This window comes from Salvelinus fontinalis, chromosome 22 (genome assembly GCF_029448725.1).
Source record: "Salvelinus fontinalis isolate EN_2023a chromosome 22, ASM2944872v1, whole genome shotgun sequence".
NCBI classification, from domain to species: domain Eukaryota; kingdom Metazoa; phylum Chordata; class Actinopteri; order Salmoniformes; family Salmonidae; genus Salvelinus; species Salvelinus fontinalis.
This window is the reverse complement of record NC_074686.1, coordinates 25,534,652-25,550,966: the sequence shown is the minus strand read 5'-3', so window position 1 is coordinate 25,550,966 and position 16,315 is coordinate 25,534,652. Positions and strand designations below refer to the sequence as shown.

General features: G+C 41.4%; 1 protein-coding gene across 2 annotated transcripts in view; it reads right to left on the bottom strand.

Moving 5' to 3' along the window:
* The window catches only part of LOC129820102 (terminal nucleotidyltransferase 4A-like), a 34,489-nt gene extending 18,191 nt beyond the window's left edge, over positions 1 to 16,298 (bottom strand). For both annotated transcript variants that reach the window (XM_055876958.1, XM_055876959.1), the window contains exons 1-4: positions 13,357 to 16,298; positions 7,977 to 8,100; positions 7,752 to 7,798; positions 7,525 to 7,645 (exon numbers count right to left, since the gene is read on the bottom strand). In XM_055876958.1, the coding sequence (XP_055732933.1) occupies positions 7,525 to 7,645; positions 7,752 to 7,798; positions 7,977 to 8,100; positions 13,357 to 14,114 (1,050 nt within the window). In that variant the 5' untranslated portion in view covers positions 14,115 to 16,298. The remainder of the gene's footprint in view (positions 1 to 7,524; positions 7,646 to 7,751; positions 7,799 to 7,976; positions 8,101 to 13,356) is intronic.
* Between the last annotated feature and the right edge of the window lie 17 nt (positions 16,299 to 16,315).

Here is a 16,315-nt window from a genome sequence, read left to right as displayed (position 1 = left end):
GGGCTCCGCATTTGTGGTAAAAAAAACGGGTCCGGATAGGTGATTGTAGCCCAGGAATGGCTGATGGAACTCTTCAGCTGGCTAGCTCCGGAATAATTTAAGTTTGCTCCGGGATCGACGTAAGCCAATAGTCACACGGTTTGCAGCTAGCTAGCTGCGAAATCAAGGTGTAAATGTCCAGAGCTTGCCGTTGAAATCCGGGGATATTGAGAAAAATAAGTCCGGTATGTTCTGGTCTGAGTCGCGTTGTACAAAAGTGCCGATAGATTATCGAGCTAAAGGAATAGCTGATGACCACAAAACGTGGGTAGCTGAAATACTAACGTTAGCCAGTAAACCGGCTAACTTCTGGGTAGTTTCAGGTTAGCTTCTGGTTAGCTTCTGGCTAGCTTCTGGCTAGCTTCAATTGTGAATTTTCAGATTTGAGGTAAATAATACTTTTTTTCTGTAATTGGTGAGGCGGGTTTCAGGAAAGCTTTTTGTAGTTGAGTTCTTGGATAATACAATATATAAAAGATATGCGAAGAAAGGTGTAAATATATATATATACACAGGACACGACAATACGAGGGCAAAATGACGTCTGAACTGCTATGCCATCTTGGAAGAAAATGTGTTTATTGTGGTACAGCATGATATAAGCGGAAATCTGTATAATTCCAATGCAATAATCCAAATTATGCCCCAGGGTATAGCTACAGTACATACAGTTGAAGTCGAAAGTTCACATACACCATAGCCAAATACATGTAAACTCAGTTTTTCACAATTCCTGACATTTAATCCAAGTAAAAATTCCCTGTCTTAGGTCAGTTAGGATCACCACTTCATTTTAAGAATGTGAAATGTCAGAATAAAAGTAGAGTGAATAATTTATTTCAGCTTTAAATTCTTTCATCACATTCCCAGTAGGTCAGAAGTTTACATACACTCAATTGGTATTTGGGTGCATTGACTTTAAATTGTTTAACTTGGGTCAAACGTGTCGGGTAGCCTTCCACAAGCTTCCCACAATAAGTTGGGTGAATTTTGGCCCATTCCTCCTGACAGAGCTGGTGTAACAGAGTCAGGTTGTTAGGCCTCCTTGCTCGCACACGCTTTTTCAGTTCTGCCCACAGATTTTCTATGGGATTGAGGTCAGGGCTTTGTGATGACCACTCCAATACCTTGACTTTGTTGTCCTTAAGCCATTTTGCCACAACTTTGGAAGTATGCTTGGGGTAATTGTCCATTTGGAAGACCCATTTGCGACCAAGCTTTAACTTCCTGACTGATGTCTTGAGATGTAGCTTCAATATATCCAACTAATTTTCCTCCCTCATGATGCCATCTATTTTGTTTAGTGCACCAGACCCTCCTGCAGCAAAGCACACCCACAACATGATGCTGCCACCCCCGTGCTTCACGGTTGGGATGGTGTTCTTCGGCTTGCAAGCATTCCCCTTTTCCTCCAAACGTAACAATGGTCATTATGGCCAAACAGTTCTATTTTTGTTTCATCAGACCAGAGGACATTTCTCCAAAAAGTACAATATTTGTCCCCTATGTGCAGTTGGAAACCGTAGTCTGGCTTTTTTATGGCGGTTTTGGAGCAGTGGCTTCTTCCTTGCTGAGCGGCCTTTCAGGTTATGCCGATATAGGACTTGTTTTACTGTGGGTATAGATACTTTTGTACCTGTTTCCTCCAGCATTTTCACAAGATCCTTTGCTGTTGTTCTGGGATTGATTTGCACTTTTTGTACCAAAGTACGTTCATCTCCAGGAGACAGAACACGTCTCCTTCATGAGCGGTATGACGGCTGCGTGGTCCCATGGTGTTTATACTTGTGTACTATTGTTTGTACAGATGAACGTGGTACCTTCAGGCATTTGGAAATTGCTCCCAAGGATGAACCAGACTTGTGGAGGTCTACAATTTTCTTCTGAGGTCTTGGCTGATTTCTTTTGATTTCCCATGATGTCAAGCAAAGAGGCACTGAGCCTATAGGCCTATTTATTTAGCAAGACAGCTGTGCGTGGCTGCATCTCACTGTAGCAGGATGTTTTGGTTATTTGGATCTCCAATCACCTTTTATTTACTGCTTTGTTTACTGTTAATGTAACTAGCCTGAATGTAGATTGTGTTATGCCTTTATTGATCTGATATATTGTTTACTCGGCCTACTTGGTACCAGTGTTTCTTTCGCATTAATTAGTTCGCATTCACAGTTGCCAAACTGATATTCACCCCAAAAAATGTGCATGCATGAATGAATAACTAGGCTACTACTTTAGCATTTAATTTCGTTTGCATTATTTTGGGAAGACAGCGGTGTGTATAGGCTGCATTCACATAGGCTGTTTAATATGTTAATTACCCCCATCTACAATGCCTTCAGAAAGGATTCACATCTCTTTACTTTTTTTCACATTTTTAGTGTTACAAAGTGGGATTAAAATGGACTTAAATGGTCATATTTTATCAAAAAAACACACAGCCATCATATTTAACGATCTACACAAACTACTCTAACATCACAGTGGAAGAAAAATTCTAACATTTAAAAAAAATTAAAAAAAGAAATACAGCATCAGTCAAAAGTTTGGACACCTACTCATTCAAGTAAAAAAAAAAAACTATTTTCTACATTGTAGAATAATAGTGCAGACATCAAAACTATAAAATAACACATAAGGAATCATGTAATAACCAAAAAAGTTTTTAACAAATGAAAAGATATTTTATATTCTTCAAAGTAGCCACCATTCGCCTTGATGACAGCTTTGCACACTCTTGGCATTCTCTCAACCAGCTTCACCTGAAATGTTTTTCCAACAGTCTTGAAGGAGTTCCCACACATCCTGAGGACTTGTTGGCTGCTTTTCCTTCACTCTGCGGTCCAACTCATCCCAAACCATCTCAATTGGAGGCCAGGTCATCTGATGCTGCACTCCCATCACTCTACTTCTTGGTCAAGTAGCCCTTACACAGCCTGAAGGTGTGTTGGGTCATTGTCCTGTTGAAAAACAAATGATAGTCCCACTAAGCGCAAACCAGATGGGATGGCCTATCACTACAGAATGCTGTGGTAGCCATGCTGGTAAAGTGTGCCTTGAATTCTAAATAAATCACCAACAGCGTCACCAGCAAGCACCCCCACACCTCCTCCTCCATGCTTCACGGTGGGAACCACACATGCGGAGATCATCCGTTCACCTACTCTGCGTCACATGGCGGTTGGACTCATCAGACCAAACACATCAAATTTGGAGGACAGATTTCCACCGATCTAATGTCCATTGGTCGTGTTTCTTGGCCCAAGCAAGTCTCTCCTTCTTATTGGGTCCTTTAGTAGTGGTTTCTTTGCAGCAATTCGACCATGAAGGCCTGATTCACAGAGTCTCCTCTGAACAGTTAATGTTGAGATGTGTCTGTTACTTGAACTCTGTGAAGCATTTATTTGGGCTGCAATTTCTGAGGCCAGTCACTCTAATGAACTTATTCTCTGCAGCAGAGGTAACTCTGGGTCTTCCTTTCCTGTGGCAGTCCTCATGAGAGCCAGTTTCATCATAGAGCTTGATGTTTTTTGCGACTGCACTTGAAGAAACTTTCAAAGTTCTTGAAATGTTCCGCATTGACTGACCTTCATGTCTTAATGTAATGATGGACTGTCGTTTCTCTTTGCTTACTTGAGCGGTTCTTGCCGTAATATGGACCTGGTCTTTTACCAAATAGGGCTATCTTCTGTATTCCATCCCTAGACAACCATTTTTCAGGCATTAAGAAGGAAATTAATTCCACAAATTAACTTTTAACCTTTCTAGCCCAGGGGTTCCGCTAGCGGAACACCCACAACATTCCGCTGAAAAGGCAGAGCGCGAAATTCAAAAATAATTTTTAGAAATATTTAACTTTCACGCATTAACAAGTCCAATACAGCAAATGAAAGATAAACATCTTGTTAATCTACCCATTGTGTCCGATTTTTAAAATGTTTTACAGTGAAAACACAACATATATTTATGTTAGATCACCACCAAATCCAAAAAACACACAGCCATTTTCCCCAGCCAAAGATAGAGTCACAAAAGCAGAAATAGAGATAAAATTAAATCACTAACCTTTGATAATCTTCATCAGATGACACTCATAGGACATCATGGTACACAATACATTTATGTGTTGTTCGATAATGTACATATTTATATCCACAAATCTCGGTTTACATTGGCACCATGTTCAGAAATGCCTCCAAAATATATGGAGTAATTACAGAGAGCCACGTCAAATAACAGAAATACTCATCATAAACTTTGATGAAAGATACATGTTTTACATATAATTAAAGATACACTGGTTCATAATGCAACCGCTGTGTCAGATTTTTTATTTCACTTTAGGAAAAAGCATACCATGCAATAATCTGAGACGGCGCTCAGAAATACACAACATTTCTCCGCCATGTTGGAGTCAACAGAAATACGAAATTACATCATAAATATTCCGTTACCTTTGATGATCTTTCATCAGAATGCAGTGCCAGGAATCTTAGTTCCACAATAAATCGTTGTTTTGTTCGATAATGTCCATTACTAGTGTCCAATTAGCTACTTTTGCTAGCACTTTTAGTTCACATGTCCAAACGTGGCGCCGGTCCAGGCGAACTCGGACGAAAAACTTCAAAAAGTTATATTCCAGGTCGAATAAACTAGTCAAATTAAGTAAAGAATCAATCTTCAGGATGTTGTTATCATATATATCCAATAACGTTCCAACATGGCCATATCATGACTAGCGCGCGTGACCAGGAACTAGCATTCTGCCAGACCACTGACTCAGATAGCTGCCATCCGGCCCCACATCACACTAGAGGCTTCATTCCACGTTCTACTGACTGTTGACATCTAGTGGAAGGCGTAGGAAGTGCGAACATATCCATATCTTACTGGGATGTGAATACACGATGATTTTAACATCAACCAGCCCCAGAATTTACACCTCCTGTTTGGAAGTTTGCCTGCCATATGAGTTCTGTTATACTCACACAGACATAATTCAAACAGTATTAGAAACATCAGAGTGTTATCAATCCAATAGTAATAATAATATGCATATATTAGCATCTGGGACAGAGTAAAAAGTTAAGGCACAACTGTTAATTGACAAGCATTCCAGGTGACTGATGCATAAAGCTGGTTGAGAGAATGCCAAGAGTGTGCAAATCTTTCATCAAGGCAAAGGGTAGCTACTTTGAAGAATCTCAAATCTAAAGAATATTGGTTACTACATGATTCCATACGTGTTATTTCATAGTTTTGATGTCTTCACTTTTATTTTTCAATGTAGAAAATAGTAAAAATAAAGAAAAACCCTGGAATGAGTAGGTGTGTCCAAACGTTTGACTGGTACTGTATATAAATAAACAGTAACACATCTTTATTTTATAAGTATTTAACTCAGAGTCAATACATGTTAGAATCATCTTTGGCAGCAATTACAGCTGTGAATCTTTATGGGTAAGTCTTCAAGAGCTTTCCACATCTGGATTGTGCAACATTTGCACATTATTCTTTTAAAAAATTATTCAAGCTCTGTCAAATTGGTTGTTGATCATTGCTAGACAACCATTTTTCAGGTTTTGCCATAGATTTTCAAGCAGATTTAAGTCAAACCTAACTCTGTCATGGTCTTCTTGGTAAGTAACTGCAGTATATGTTTGGCCTTGTGGTTTAGGTTATTGTCCTGCTCAAATATGAATTAATCTCCCAGTGTCTGGTGGAAAGCAGACTGAACCAGGTTTTCCTCTAGGATTTGCTTTACATTACGTTTCTTTTTTAACCTGAAAAACTCCGTCCTTAACGATTACAAGCATACCCATAACATGATGCAGCCACCACTATGCTTGAAAATAGAGGGTGGTACTCAGTAATGTGTTGCATTGTGTTCAGGACAAAAAGGGAATTGCTTTGCCACATTGTCTGCAGTATTATTTTAGTGCCTTGTTGCAAACAAGACGTGTGTTTTGGAAAAAAAATTATTCTGTAGAGGCTTCCTTCATTTCACTCTGTCAATTAGGTTAGTATTGTGAAGTAACTACAATGTTGAACTACAAGTCACCATTGGCCTTATGGTGAAATCCCTGAGCGGTTTCCTTCCTATCTGGCAACTGAGTTAGGAAGGATGCCTGTTTCTTTGTAGTGACTGGGTGTATTGATACACCATCCAAAGTGTGATAACTTCACCATGCTCAAAGGGATATTCAATGTCTGCATTTTTTTTTACCCACCATTGTTTATGAGACATTGGAAAACCTCCCTGGTCTTTGTGTCTGAACCTGGGTTTGAAATTCACTGCTTGTCTGAGGGACCTTAAAGATAATTGTATGTGTGGGGTACAGAAATGCGGTAGTAATTAAAAAAATAATGTTAAACATTATTATTATACACAGAGTCAATGCAACTTATTATGCGACTTGTTAAGCACATTTTTACTCCTAAAACGTATTTAGGCTTGCTATAACAAAGGGGTTGAATACTTATTGACTGAAGACATTTCAGATTTTCATTTAATTAATTTGTAAAAAATAAATAAATAAAAAATACTAAAACATAATTACACTTTGACATGAGAGTTATTGTGTGTAGGCCAGTGACAAAAATGTTTACAAAATTGTCCCTTAGTTGGGGAATAAGCGATTTGAACATCTAGGTTTGAAATAAAATAATCAATTACCATTCCAAAAGGACACAGCCATTTTAAAAGTGCAGGGCTTGTGGAAGGTGCCATGCTTTAATTTTTAATCTTACAGGAATGATATACATAAAGCTGAAGTTGTAATCTTTTTACTGGTATAATCAGATCTCATGTTTGATTTCCAGTTCATCCACTGGAAGATCACATGTGTCTTTGGAACACGGAAAATAGATGCGTCTGGTTTGATCTGGTTTGGGTAGTACCTCACTGTGCAAAAATGGCAGAATGGATTTTGAAGCCTGACATCTTAAAATGACCCTACTGATCGGGACTTTCTAGTTATCAAGTATTTTTTTTAAATAACACAGACAGCCAAGGAAACGTCAAACTACTTTCCCCATTGGAAACGAGTGAGATTGATCAATGGTGAATATGGAGGATGCATTCAAGGTAATGTTATATTATATGTGGATGGTAAAGAAATGCATTGCATTATGAGGACCACCAGAGTGTACCCTTTCCATGCATACAATTTTTATTCACTTTTTGTCACTTGACCCAAATTATACACACTATGAATATGACCGTTGCGCATGATTTATGGCCTGTAGGGTGGACGGTAGTGGGGGCATTCTTATGACATCACCAGCAGTGAGATTTGAGATCGATTTCCAAAAAGACAAGTGCTGTAGTTTTCGAATGATAGGTCACTTTCTATTTTCTGAATGAAATTGACTGAATGGGTACAGAGCCTAAAACACTCAGAGTTTAACAGGTTATCAGTTTGAACAGCATTGAAGCTATCCCAACAGATTGGGTATGCATTCTTTTAAAACACAGCACCAACTCACCGTAGCTTTGTCCAGCACTTTGATGGAGATAGGTTCCGCCACGTTGTGTTTCCGGAGGGCCTGTTCCAATTGCTGCAACGGAGGGCGTTCCCACTTCCCAAACACCACCAGGTCTATGTCACTATGGCAACAGAAAAAGATGGCGGTAGGTCAACTGGTGGCCAAGCACCTGGAGCAAATTCTGAGAACAAGATTCAACACATTACACAACAAGACTGCTCTCTTACCTTGTGGGTAGGTAGAGTCCAGTGCTGAAGCTGCCAAATATCTGCACCTGGAGAGAGCGAGAGAGTTAGAAAAAAGAAAACTATATTGTACCAATATTTGTAGACAAATGGCTAAAATGTCTGATGTGCTGGTTCAACGCCCAGCTCTGGTGTGTGTGTGTGTGTGTGTGTGTGTGTGTGTGTGTGTGTGTGTGTGTGTGTGTGTGTGTGTGTGTGTGTCCTCACGTCGGCAGTAGGCCACAGCTCCTTGATGACCGTCTCGATTCTGTTGACCACCTCCTTCCTCATAGAAGCCTCCTCGGGTTGGGGAGACATGAAGTTGTAGAAGTCCACCATCTCCTCATGGAGACTGGGGAGGGACAGGGGAACAGGGAGAGGAGAGAGTTAACAACATGCACACAGTTGCTCACCCGATAATAAACCAGTCAAATAATAGATTGATTTACATGTTCTGTTTCATGAATTTAAAGGTCATCAGGTTGGGCCTACTGCCGGCATCTTCTCGAAAAAAGTAAGACCATCATGGAAGCAGAGATTTGTTTTATCCAAGGCCTATGTTGATAATAATTTTAATAATGGGACATCTATAGCACTTTTCCAGGACCCAAAGTCGCTTGATTTGTATTTTTATTCAACCTTTATTTAACTAGGCAAGTCAGAACAATAAGAACAAATTATTATTTACATTGACGGTTCTGCCCATGAACTGCCTTGTTCAGGGGCAGAATGACAGATTTTTACCTTGTCAGCTCGGGGATTCGATCTAGCAACCTTTCGGTTACTGGGCCAACGCTCTAACCACAAGGCTACCTGCCGCCCAGGCTTTCAAATAAGTTCAACATCCCAGATATCCCTTAGAACTGTGTGGTGGTAGTGGAGAAGCCATCTAGGATTTTTTTTATACGTATCACCATAAGTCATCCACATCCCCTGGGAAGAAACAGTAGTAGTACTGGTCAGCAAAACCCTATAGCAATTTATTCACTAGGAATAGGCCTAAACGCTTTGCTATGATTTTAGAATGAAACACTGAGCAGAGAGACTGTCACTATCACTTACTAGGACCCTGGTGGCGCCGTCAGAGATGGCAGCTTCGCTTATAAACCTTAGGAAACTGTGCAGTATTTTGTTTTTTTAAATGTATTATTTATTACATTGTTTGCTCAGAAAACCTTAAGTGTTATTACATACAACCGGGAAGAACTATTGGATATCAGAGAGACGTCAACTTACCAGCACTACGACCAGAAATACGACTTTCCCAAAGCGGATCCTTTGTCTAAACCTCCCAGGGCATTTGATCTGATTCCAGAAGCCGACCCAAAACAACGCAGCCGGAGGAGAGGGTGCCGGAGCGGTCTTCTAGTGAAGCTTCGGATGCGCGCACACCACCCACCGCTCCCGAGTATATTACTTGCTAATGTCCGGTCCCTAGTTAATAAAGTCGACAAAATCTGGGCAAGAGTTGCTTTCCAAAGAGATATCCGGGATTGTAACATACTCTATTTCATGGAAACATGGTTAACTGGGGACATGCTGTTGGAGTCCATACAGCCAACGGGATCTTTAGTACATCGCACCAACAGGAATAAACATCTCTCTGGTAAGAAGAAGGGCGGGGGTTTATGTTTCATGATTCACGGCTCATGGTATAATTGTAACAACATACAGGAACTCAAGTCCTTTTGTTCACCTGACCTAGAATTCCTCACAGTCAAATGCTGACCGTATTATCTCCCAAGAGAACTCTCCTCGGTTATCATCACAGCCGTGTATATCCCCCCGCAAGCGGATACCAAGATGACCATCAAGGAACTTCACTGGACTCCATGCAAACTGGAAACCATATATCCTGAGGCTGCATTTATTGTAGCTAGGTATTTTAACAAAGCTAATTTGAGAACAAGGCTACCTAAATTCTATCACAATATCGATTGCTGTACACGAGCGAGGAACACGCTCGACCATTGCTACTCTAACTTCCTCGATGCATACAAGGCCCTCCTTTTGGCAAATATGACCATGACTCCATCTTGTTGCTCCCCTCCTACAGGCAGAAGCTAAAAAAGGATGCGCCTGTGCTTAGGTCTATCCAACGCTGGTCTGACCAATCGGATTCCACGCTCCAAGATTGCTTCGATCACGTGGACTGGGATTGTTCCGAGTAGGCTCAGATAATAACATTGACATATACGCTGACTCGGTGAGCGAGTTTATAAGGAGGTGTATAGGAGATGTTGTACCCACTGTGACTATTAAAACCTTCCCTAACCAGAAACCGTGGATTGATGGCAGCATTCGCGCTAAGCACATACCACCACATTTAATCATGGCAAGGCGACTGGAATTATGATAGAATACAGTGTAGTTATTCCCCCCGTAAGGCAATCAAACAAGCGAAATGTCGGTATAGGGACAAAGTGGACCCTCGCAAGCCGCGTCCTCAGAGAATGCGCAAACCAGCTGGCTGGTGTGTTCACGGACAAATTCAATCACTCCCTATCCCAGTCCGCTGTCCCTGCATGCTTCAAGATGGCCACCATTGTTCCTGTTCCCAAGAAAGCAAAGGTAACTGAACTAAATTACTATTGCTCTGTAGCACTCATCACACATCATGAAGTGCTTTGAGGGACTAGTCAAGGAACAAATCACCTCCACCCTACCCATCACCCTAGATCCGCTTCAATTTGCTTACCGCCCCAATAGGCCCACAGATGATGCAATCGCCATCACATTGCCCTATCCCATCTGGACAAGAGGAATACCTATGCAAAAATGCTGTTCGTTGACTACAGGTCAGCATTTCTTCATTTTATTTCTCCTTTATTTAACCAGGTAGGCCAGTTGAGAACAAGTTCTCATTTACAACTGTGACCTGGCCAAGATAAAGCAAGCAGTGCGACAACAACACAGAGTTACACATGGGATAAACAAATGTACAGTCAATAATACAATAGACAAATCTGTATACAGTGTGTGCAAATGAAGTAAGGAGGTAAAGCAATAAATAGGCCATAGGGGAAAAGTAGTTACAATTTAGCAATTAACACTGGAGTAATAGATGTACAGATGAGGATGTGCAAGTAGAAATACTGGTGAGCAAAAGAGCAGAAAAACAAAAACAAATATGGGATGAGGTAGGTAGTTGGTTGGGTTGATTGATGGGCTATTTACAGATGGGCTGTGTACAGCTGCAGCAATTGGTAAACTGCTCTGACAGCTGGTGCTTAAAGTTATTGAGGGAGATATGAGTCTCCAGCTTCAGTGATTTTTGCAATTCGTTCCAGTCATTGGTAGCAGAGAACTGGAAGGAAAGGCGGCCAAAGTAGGTGTTGGCTTTGGGGATGACCAGTGAAATATACCTGCTGGAGTGCGTGCTACGGGTGGGTGTTGCTATGGTGACCAGTGAGCTGAGATAAGAAGGAGCTTTACCTAGCAAAGACTTATAGATGACCTGGAGCCAGTGGGGTTGGCAACGAATATGTAGCGAGGACCAGCCAACGAGAGCATACATGTCGCAGTGGTGGGTAGTATATGGGGCTTTGGTGACAAAACGGATGGCACTGTGATAGACTGAATCCAATTTGCTGAGTACAGTGTTGGAGGCTATTTTGTAAATGACATCGCTCGTAAAGGAGGCTTTGTTGCGAAATAGGAAGCCAATTCTAGATTTCATTTTGGATTGGAGATGCTTAATGTGAGTCTGGAAGGAGAGTTTACAGTCTAGTCAGACACCTAGATATTTATAGTTGTCCACATATTCTAAGTCAGAACCGTCCAGAGTAGTGACGCTAGTCAGGCGGGCAGCGATCGGTTGAAGAGCATGCATTTAGTTTTACTAGCATTTAAGAGCAGTTGGAGGCCACGGAAGGAATGTTGTACGGCATTGAGCGCTTTGGAGGTTTGTTAACACAGTGTCCAAAGAAGGGCCAGATGTATCCAAAATGATGTCGTCTTCGTGGAGGTGGATCAAAGAATCACCCACAGCAAGAGCAACATCTTTGACATATAGAGAAAAGTTGGCCCTAGAATTGAACCCTGTGGCTCCCCCATAGAGACCTCCAGAGGTCTGGACAACAGGCCCTGTCGATTTGACACACTGAACTCTGTGAAGTAGTTAGTGAACCAGGCAAGGCAGTCATTAGAGAAACCAAGGCTGTGGAGTCTGCCGATAAGAATACGGTGATTGACAGAGTCGAAAGCCTTGGCCAGGTCAGATGAAGACGGCTGCACAGTACTGTCTTTTATCGATGGCGGTTATGATATTGTTCAGGACCTTGAACATGGCTGAGGTGCACCCGTGACCAGCTCGGAAACCGGATTGCATAGCGGAGAAGGTACAGTGGGCCACAGATAAAATTACATCAAATCACGTTACATGTACAGTAGCTTTGATTGGACTGATCATGTCAATGTCATACTTTCAAAAACTTAGCTAGCAGTCATCATCATGAATCAAGTCGACAATCTACTGGCATCATAACTCATGATATAGTAGTCATCTAGGTATCTTAGTCACCTGGAAGTTCTTGTTGCAGCCTCTGATTTTATAGCGGTGGTCACCAACTTGTAAATATATAGCTGGCTAATCTAATCAACAATAATATATGGAATGTAGTTAGCAAGCCAACTAGCTAGCTATAGTTGAATAACTGTAGATTGAGTCAGAGGTTCATCCTCCAAGTGGCTAACTATGACCCCCTTTTTAAGTTTGTGTGACTTAAACGTATATTCTAGAAGTTACCCAACCATTCATATGTTAAATAACCAATAAGTTAGCAAGCTAACCCTACCAAAGCGTTAGCTAGCCGCTACCTGCTTAGCAAGCTAGCTAATGCACTGCTAATAAGTAGAAACTGGTTAGCCACTGCAGTCCAATCTAGCAAAAGTTAACATTCGCATTACTATCACCCGTGCAGCAAATCAAACAAACACCAAAATTACACGTTAACTGGTTGACTTTATGCATGACAAGATTACATCTTTTTACAATCATAAATAAAAGTAGCTAACGTTAACTAAAAGGAACCCATGATAGCTAGCTATCGCGGTTAACATTAGCAAATTAGCCAAAGAGTATAACTAACTCAAGATAAACTAGAGCCTGTTGTTTCCAATGTGCGCAGATTAATCAGCGGACAGAACAAGCAAGGTGGGCAGAGCCAAGCACGAGCTAGTGAGATTATATTGGCGCGTTCCAGTATTTAATTGCATATTTCCGTTAAGGAACGCTTACTGTGTGAAACTCGTGTGTGCAATAACTCAATTCGCCCTTGCACTTCTAAACAACGCATTTTTCCCCTCACTTTGGCAAAGGGTAAAGTCTACAAAACTCAATCCACTCTGTTAGCTACATATTATAGTTAATAAGGATACAGAAAACTGTATGGAGATAAAATATTTAATCGGCCAAAATTCATATTGCCCAATCTTCTCCCACAGCCGACCAATGGGCTTCCTCTCATCACCATATTTGGTAGTGAGTGAAAGGCAAACCGGATGTTACACATTTATACATCCGGTGAAATATCTGTCTCATTGTTCTATCTGTGCGTTGGCGTCAAACAATCCCAGTGGGGGCAGTGACCCTATCAAAAATACTCACCCATCAACACCGGGGCTGTATTTCCTCGTCTTCCAAGGAGTTCCAGTCCCCGAGCTAACATGGTTGTCATTAGTCCAGTTAGAAAGCAAGTAATTAATCCCATAGGTGCTCGCCTTGTTGTCACTTTTCCTTCGGCCTGGATGGTGAGTGTGGTTATTTACGGGTGATGGCGGGTGACGCTTCACACAATTATGTTGGAAATTGTACTGAGGGTGATCCTGATGATGTCTTTGGTGGTGGTATTGGTTGACATTATTATGCATGCTTTCACTGAAGCTAAAAAACAGATTGGCAACTCCAGGATTTTTATTACTATTTCCCGTTACATTGCCACCGCAAGTCCTTCCCAACGAGCAGTTCGAAGATGGACTGTCCGTTCCAGATTCCGTCTTTTGGGGCATTCCACTGTCTCCCAACAAATCTGTCGTTACACTGTTACCGTTCGCGTTGGACTGAGTCAATATGTTCTGTACGTTGCCTTTGGGTAACGTTGGCCCGTAGGAGGAAAATGCAGTGCCGTGATTAGAAGTAGTGCGGTTTGAAATACAGTGATGGCTACTGCTGCAAATGCTATTGCTCAATGCCGCAACATTTTTATAAACGTCCAACGCTGGATAATTCACACACAGGTTGTGTTTCTGATTATTATGATGCTGACCGGAGGTCGCTCGTACCTGAGAAATCTCCCAGATTCGCATCCATAATGCGTTCGCAGGTCCTTTCTGCTCGGGCTGATTCCAAGCCAGCCTCGGATCCATTCAACTTTTTTTCTGAACCCCCTTCAAGCAAATCAATGTGCCCGTTAAAAATGCACTACTGCCCTGACTCAAGAAATGTGATAATAACCCGTGTTACAAAGACAGAGAGAAATGGTAACGCCAAATGAAGACCATTAGAAGACTGGTCCTTTTCAAACAGCTAGCTAAAAATCGCTAGCAGAAGTCTACGGTGATTCAATATGGCGTATTCTCTTCAAACCGAAGCGCCGTGCGCATGTCTAGGATTTTAAACGATCGGCTTGAACACACCCTGGTCGTCCCTAGTTACCACAGCCACAAAGTCATAAACCCTCGCCTATTTCTACAATTTCTCTTCTTAAAATCTGATTTTAATCCTAACCTTAACCACACTGCTAACATTATGCCTAACCCTAAGTTAAGACCAAAAAACGTATTTTATTTTTTAGATATAGCCAATTTTGGCTTTGTAGCTGTGGTAACGACACACACCTCGCTCTCAGCTGCCACACAATTTGACTCATTACAAATCACCCAATGCTGTTAAAAGTAAATATTTGAAGAATTTTAGACCATGTTTATACAGCAAAATGTGTATTATGAATAATTCAATAACAGCACCCAGTATCATAACAGGAGTAGACAGCTAAGATAAAGTTAATTTGAAATAAGTAATCAGTCAACATGGTAATGAACATTTTGAATAACCCTGGCAAAATTTTGGACAGCCTTTGTGCATGACAGATTGGCAATAAAAAAATACATTTAATTGATTACATTAAGAAACAGGTCGTTTCATTTGGAGCATCCCTCTTATATCAGAAGATACTTTTTTATGTTAAATTGACTTCCTGGTCCTTGTAGAGGTGAAAAAAAAAAAAAGAGAGAGAATGTATTACCACAAGCTGGGTGACTTTTTAATGTCATTGATCCTAGTCTCTCCCTGAATGACCCTGGTAAGCTAAGGAGCTCAGCAACCCATTTTACTGCTTGCTAACAGCTCAGTTCAGTGTGAGTAAAAATGCAATGCCGTCCTAAGACCACAAGGAATTCACAAGGTGAGCTCTTACCTCAGACAAATATGTTGCTTGGGGCAATGGGTGTAATAGCTTGAGTCTTGAGAACACTACACACACAGAGAGAGATGGAGTCCACAGTGCAGTTCAGGATTTCCAATTCAGTTACTTATTTTGATTCCATTCATTACATATCATTGAAATGAATCCAATGTTTCAGTAAAAAAATAATTGCTATCCTCACTTACAGGATTTATACTATAAACTACATGTGAAGATAGAGGGCTGGGAAGGAGACGGGGAACACATAACTAGAGGTGTTCCTCATTACACACGCAAAGAGAGAGTGATTCCAGACACCATTTGCAGTCAACCCTACACACAGCTATCTTCCAGCCCATTACACTCTGTAATGGAATGAGCCTACTGGCAGCACCTTCTGTACTGTGTGTGCGCTCTTTGCATAATGTCTGCTTCCCTCCCTGCTCACGTGCTGCATGTGACAGAGCCAAGGAAAACCCCCAGAGCAAGAATGTCAGGTTGAGTATTGCCCCCTCCCTCACTAGCCCACTCTCTCCCTCCATCACTATCTTTTCACTCTCCCTTTCTTTTGGTCTCTCTATGGCAGCAACAAGCTCTGGGTGATAGGCTAATCCAGTGGCCTTACTGACTGAATGGAGCATTTCTCTCATTTGTATCTCTTTGGTTCATAACCTCATTTTCAGCCCTAAGGCTGGGGTCGCCTCACTAAGTGTGTGTGTGTGTGTGGTGAAGGGTTGGTTCATCCTCAGTGCTGCTAGCACTAAATCATAGGGGAAGACTACAGCACTGCTCACAACAGATTCCTCTGACACACACGAGTGCACGAATATACAAAGAGCTAGTTTCTTCCACAAGCAGTGAAATCTGTCTGTGTGCATTCCTGTGTGTTGACAGTAAGTTAATTCTCAGTCCTTCTAGCACTGGGTTGTCTCACCGGGGGAAACTAGAGCTCTACTGACAGATTGTGTTTTGATGGTTGGCTCATTCTCCGCCTGCACGCAACAGAGAGGGCGAGAGATGCACACACTGCTGCAGGGAATTAGGGAATTAGAGGTTAGCGGATGTGTTGAAATGGAGCTGAACCTTTGTAAGATGGATTGGTACTGTTGGTTGGTCCGCTGTAAAATTATCGTAAAAGTAATAGTCGCCACATACTATAGTAAA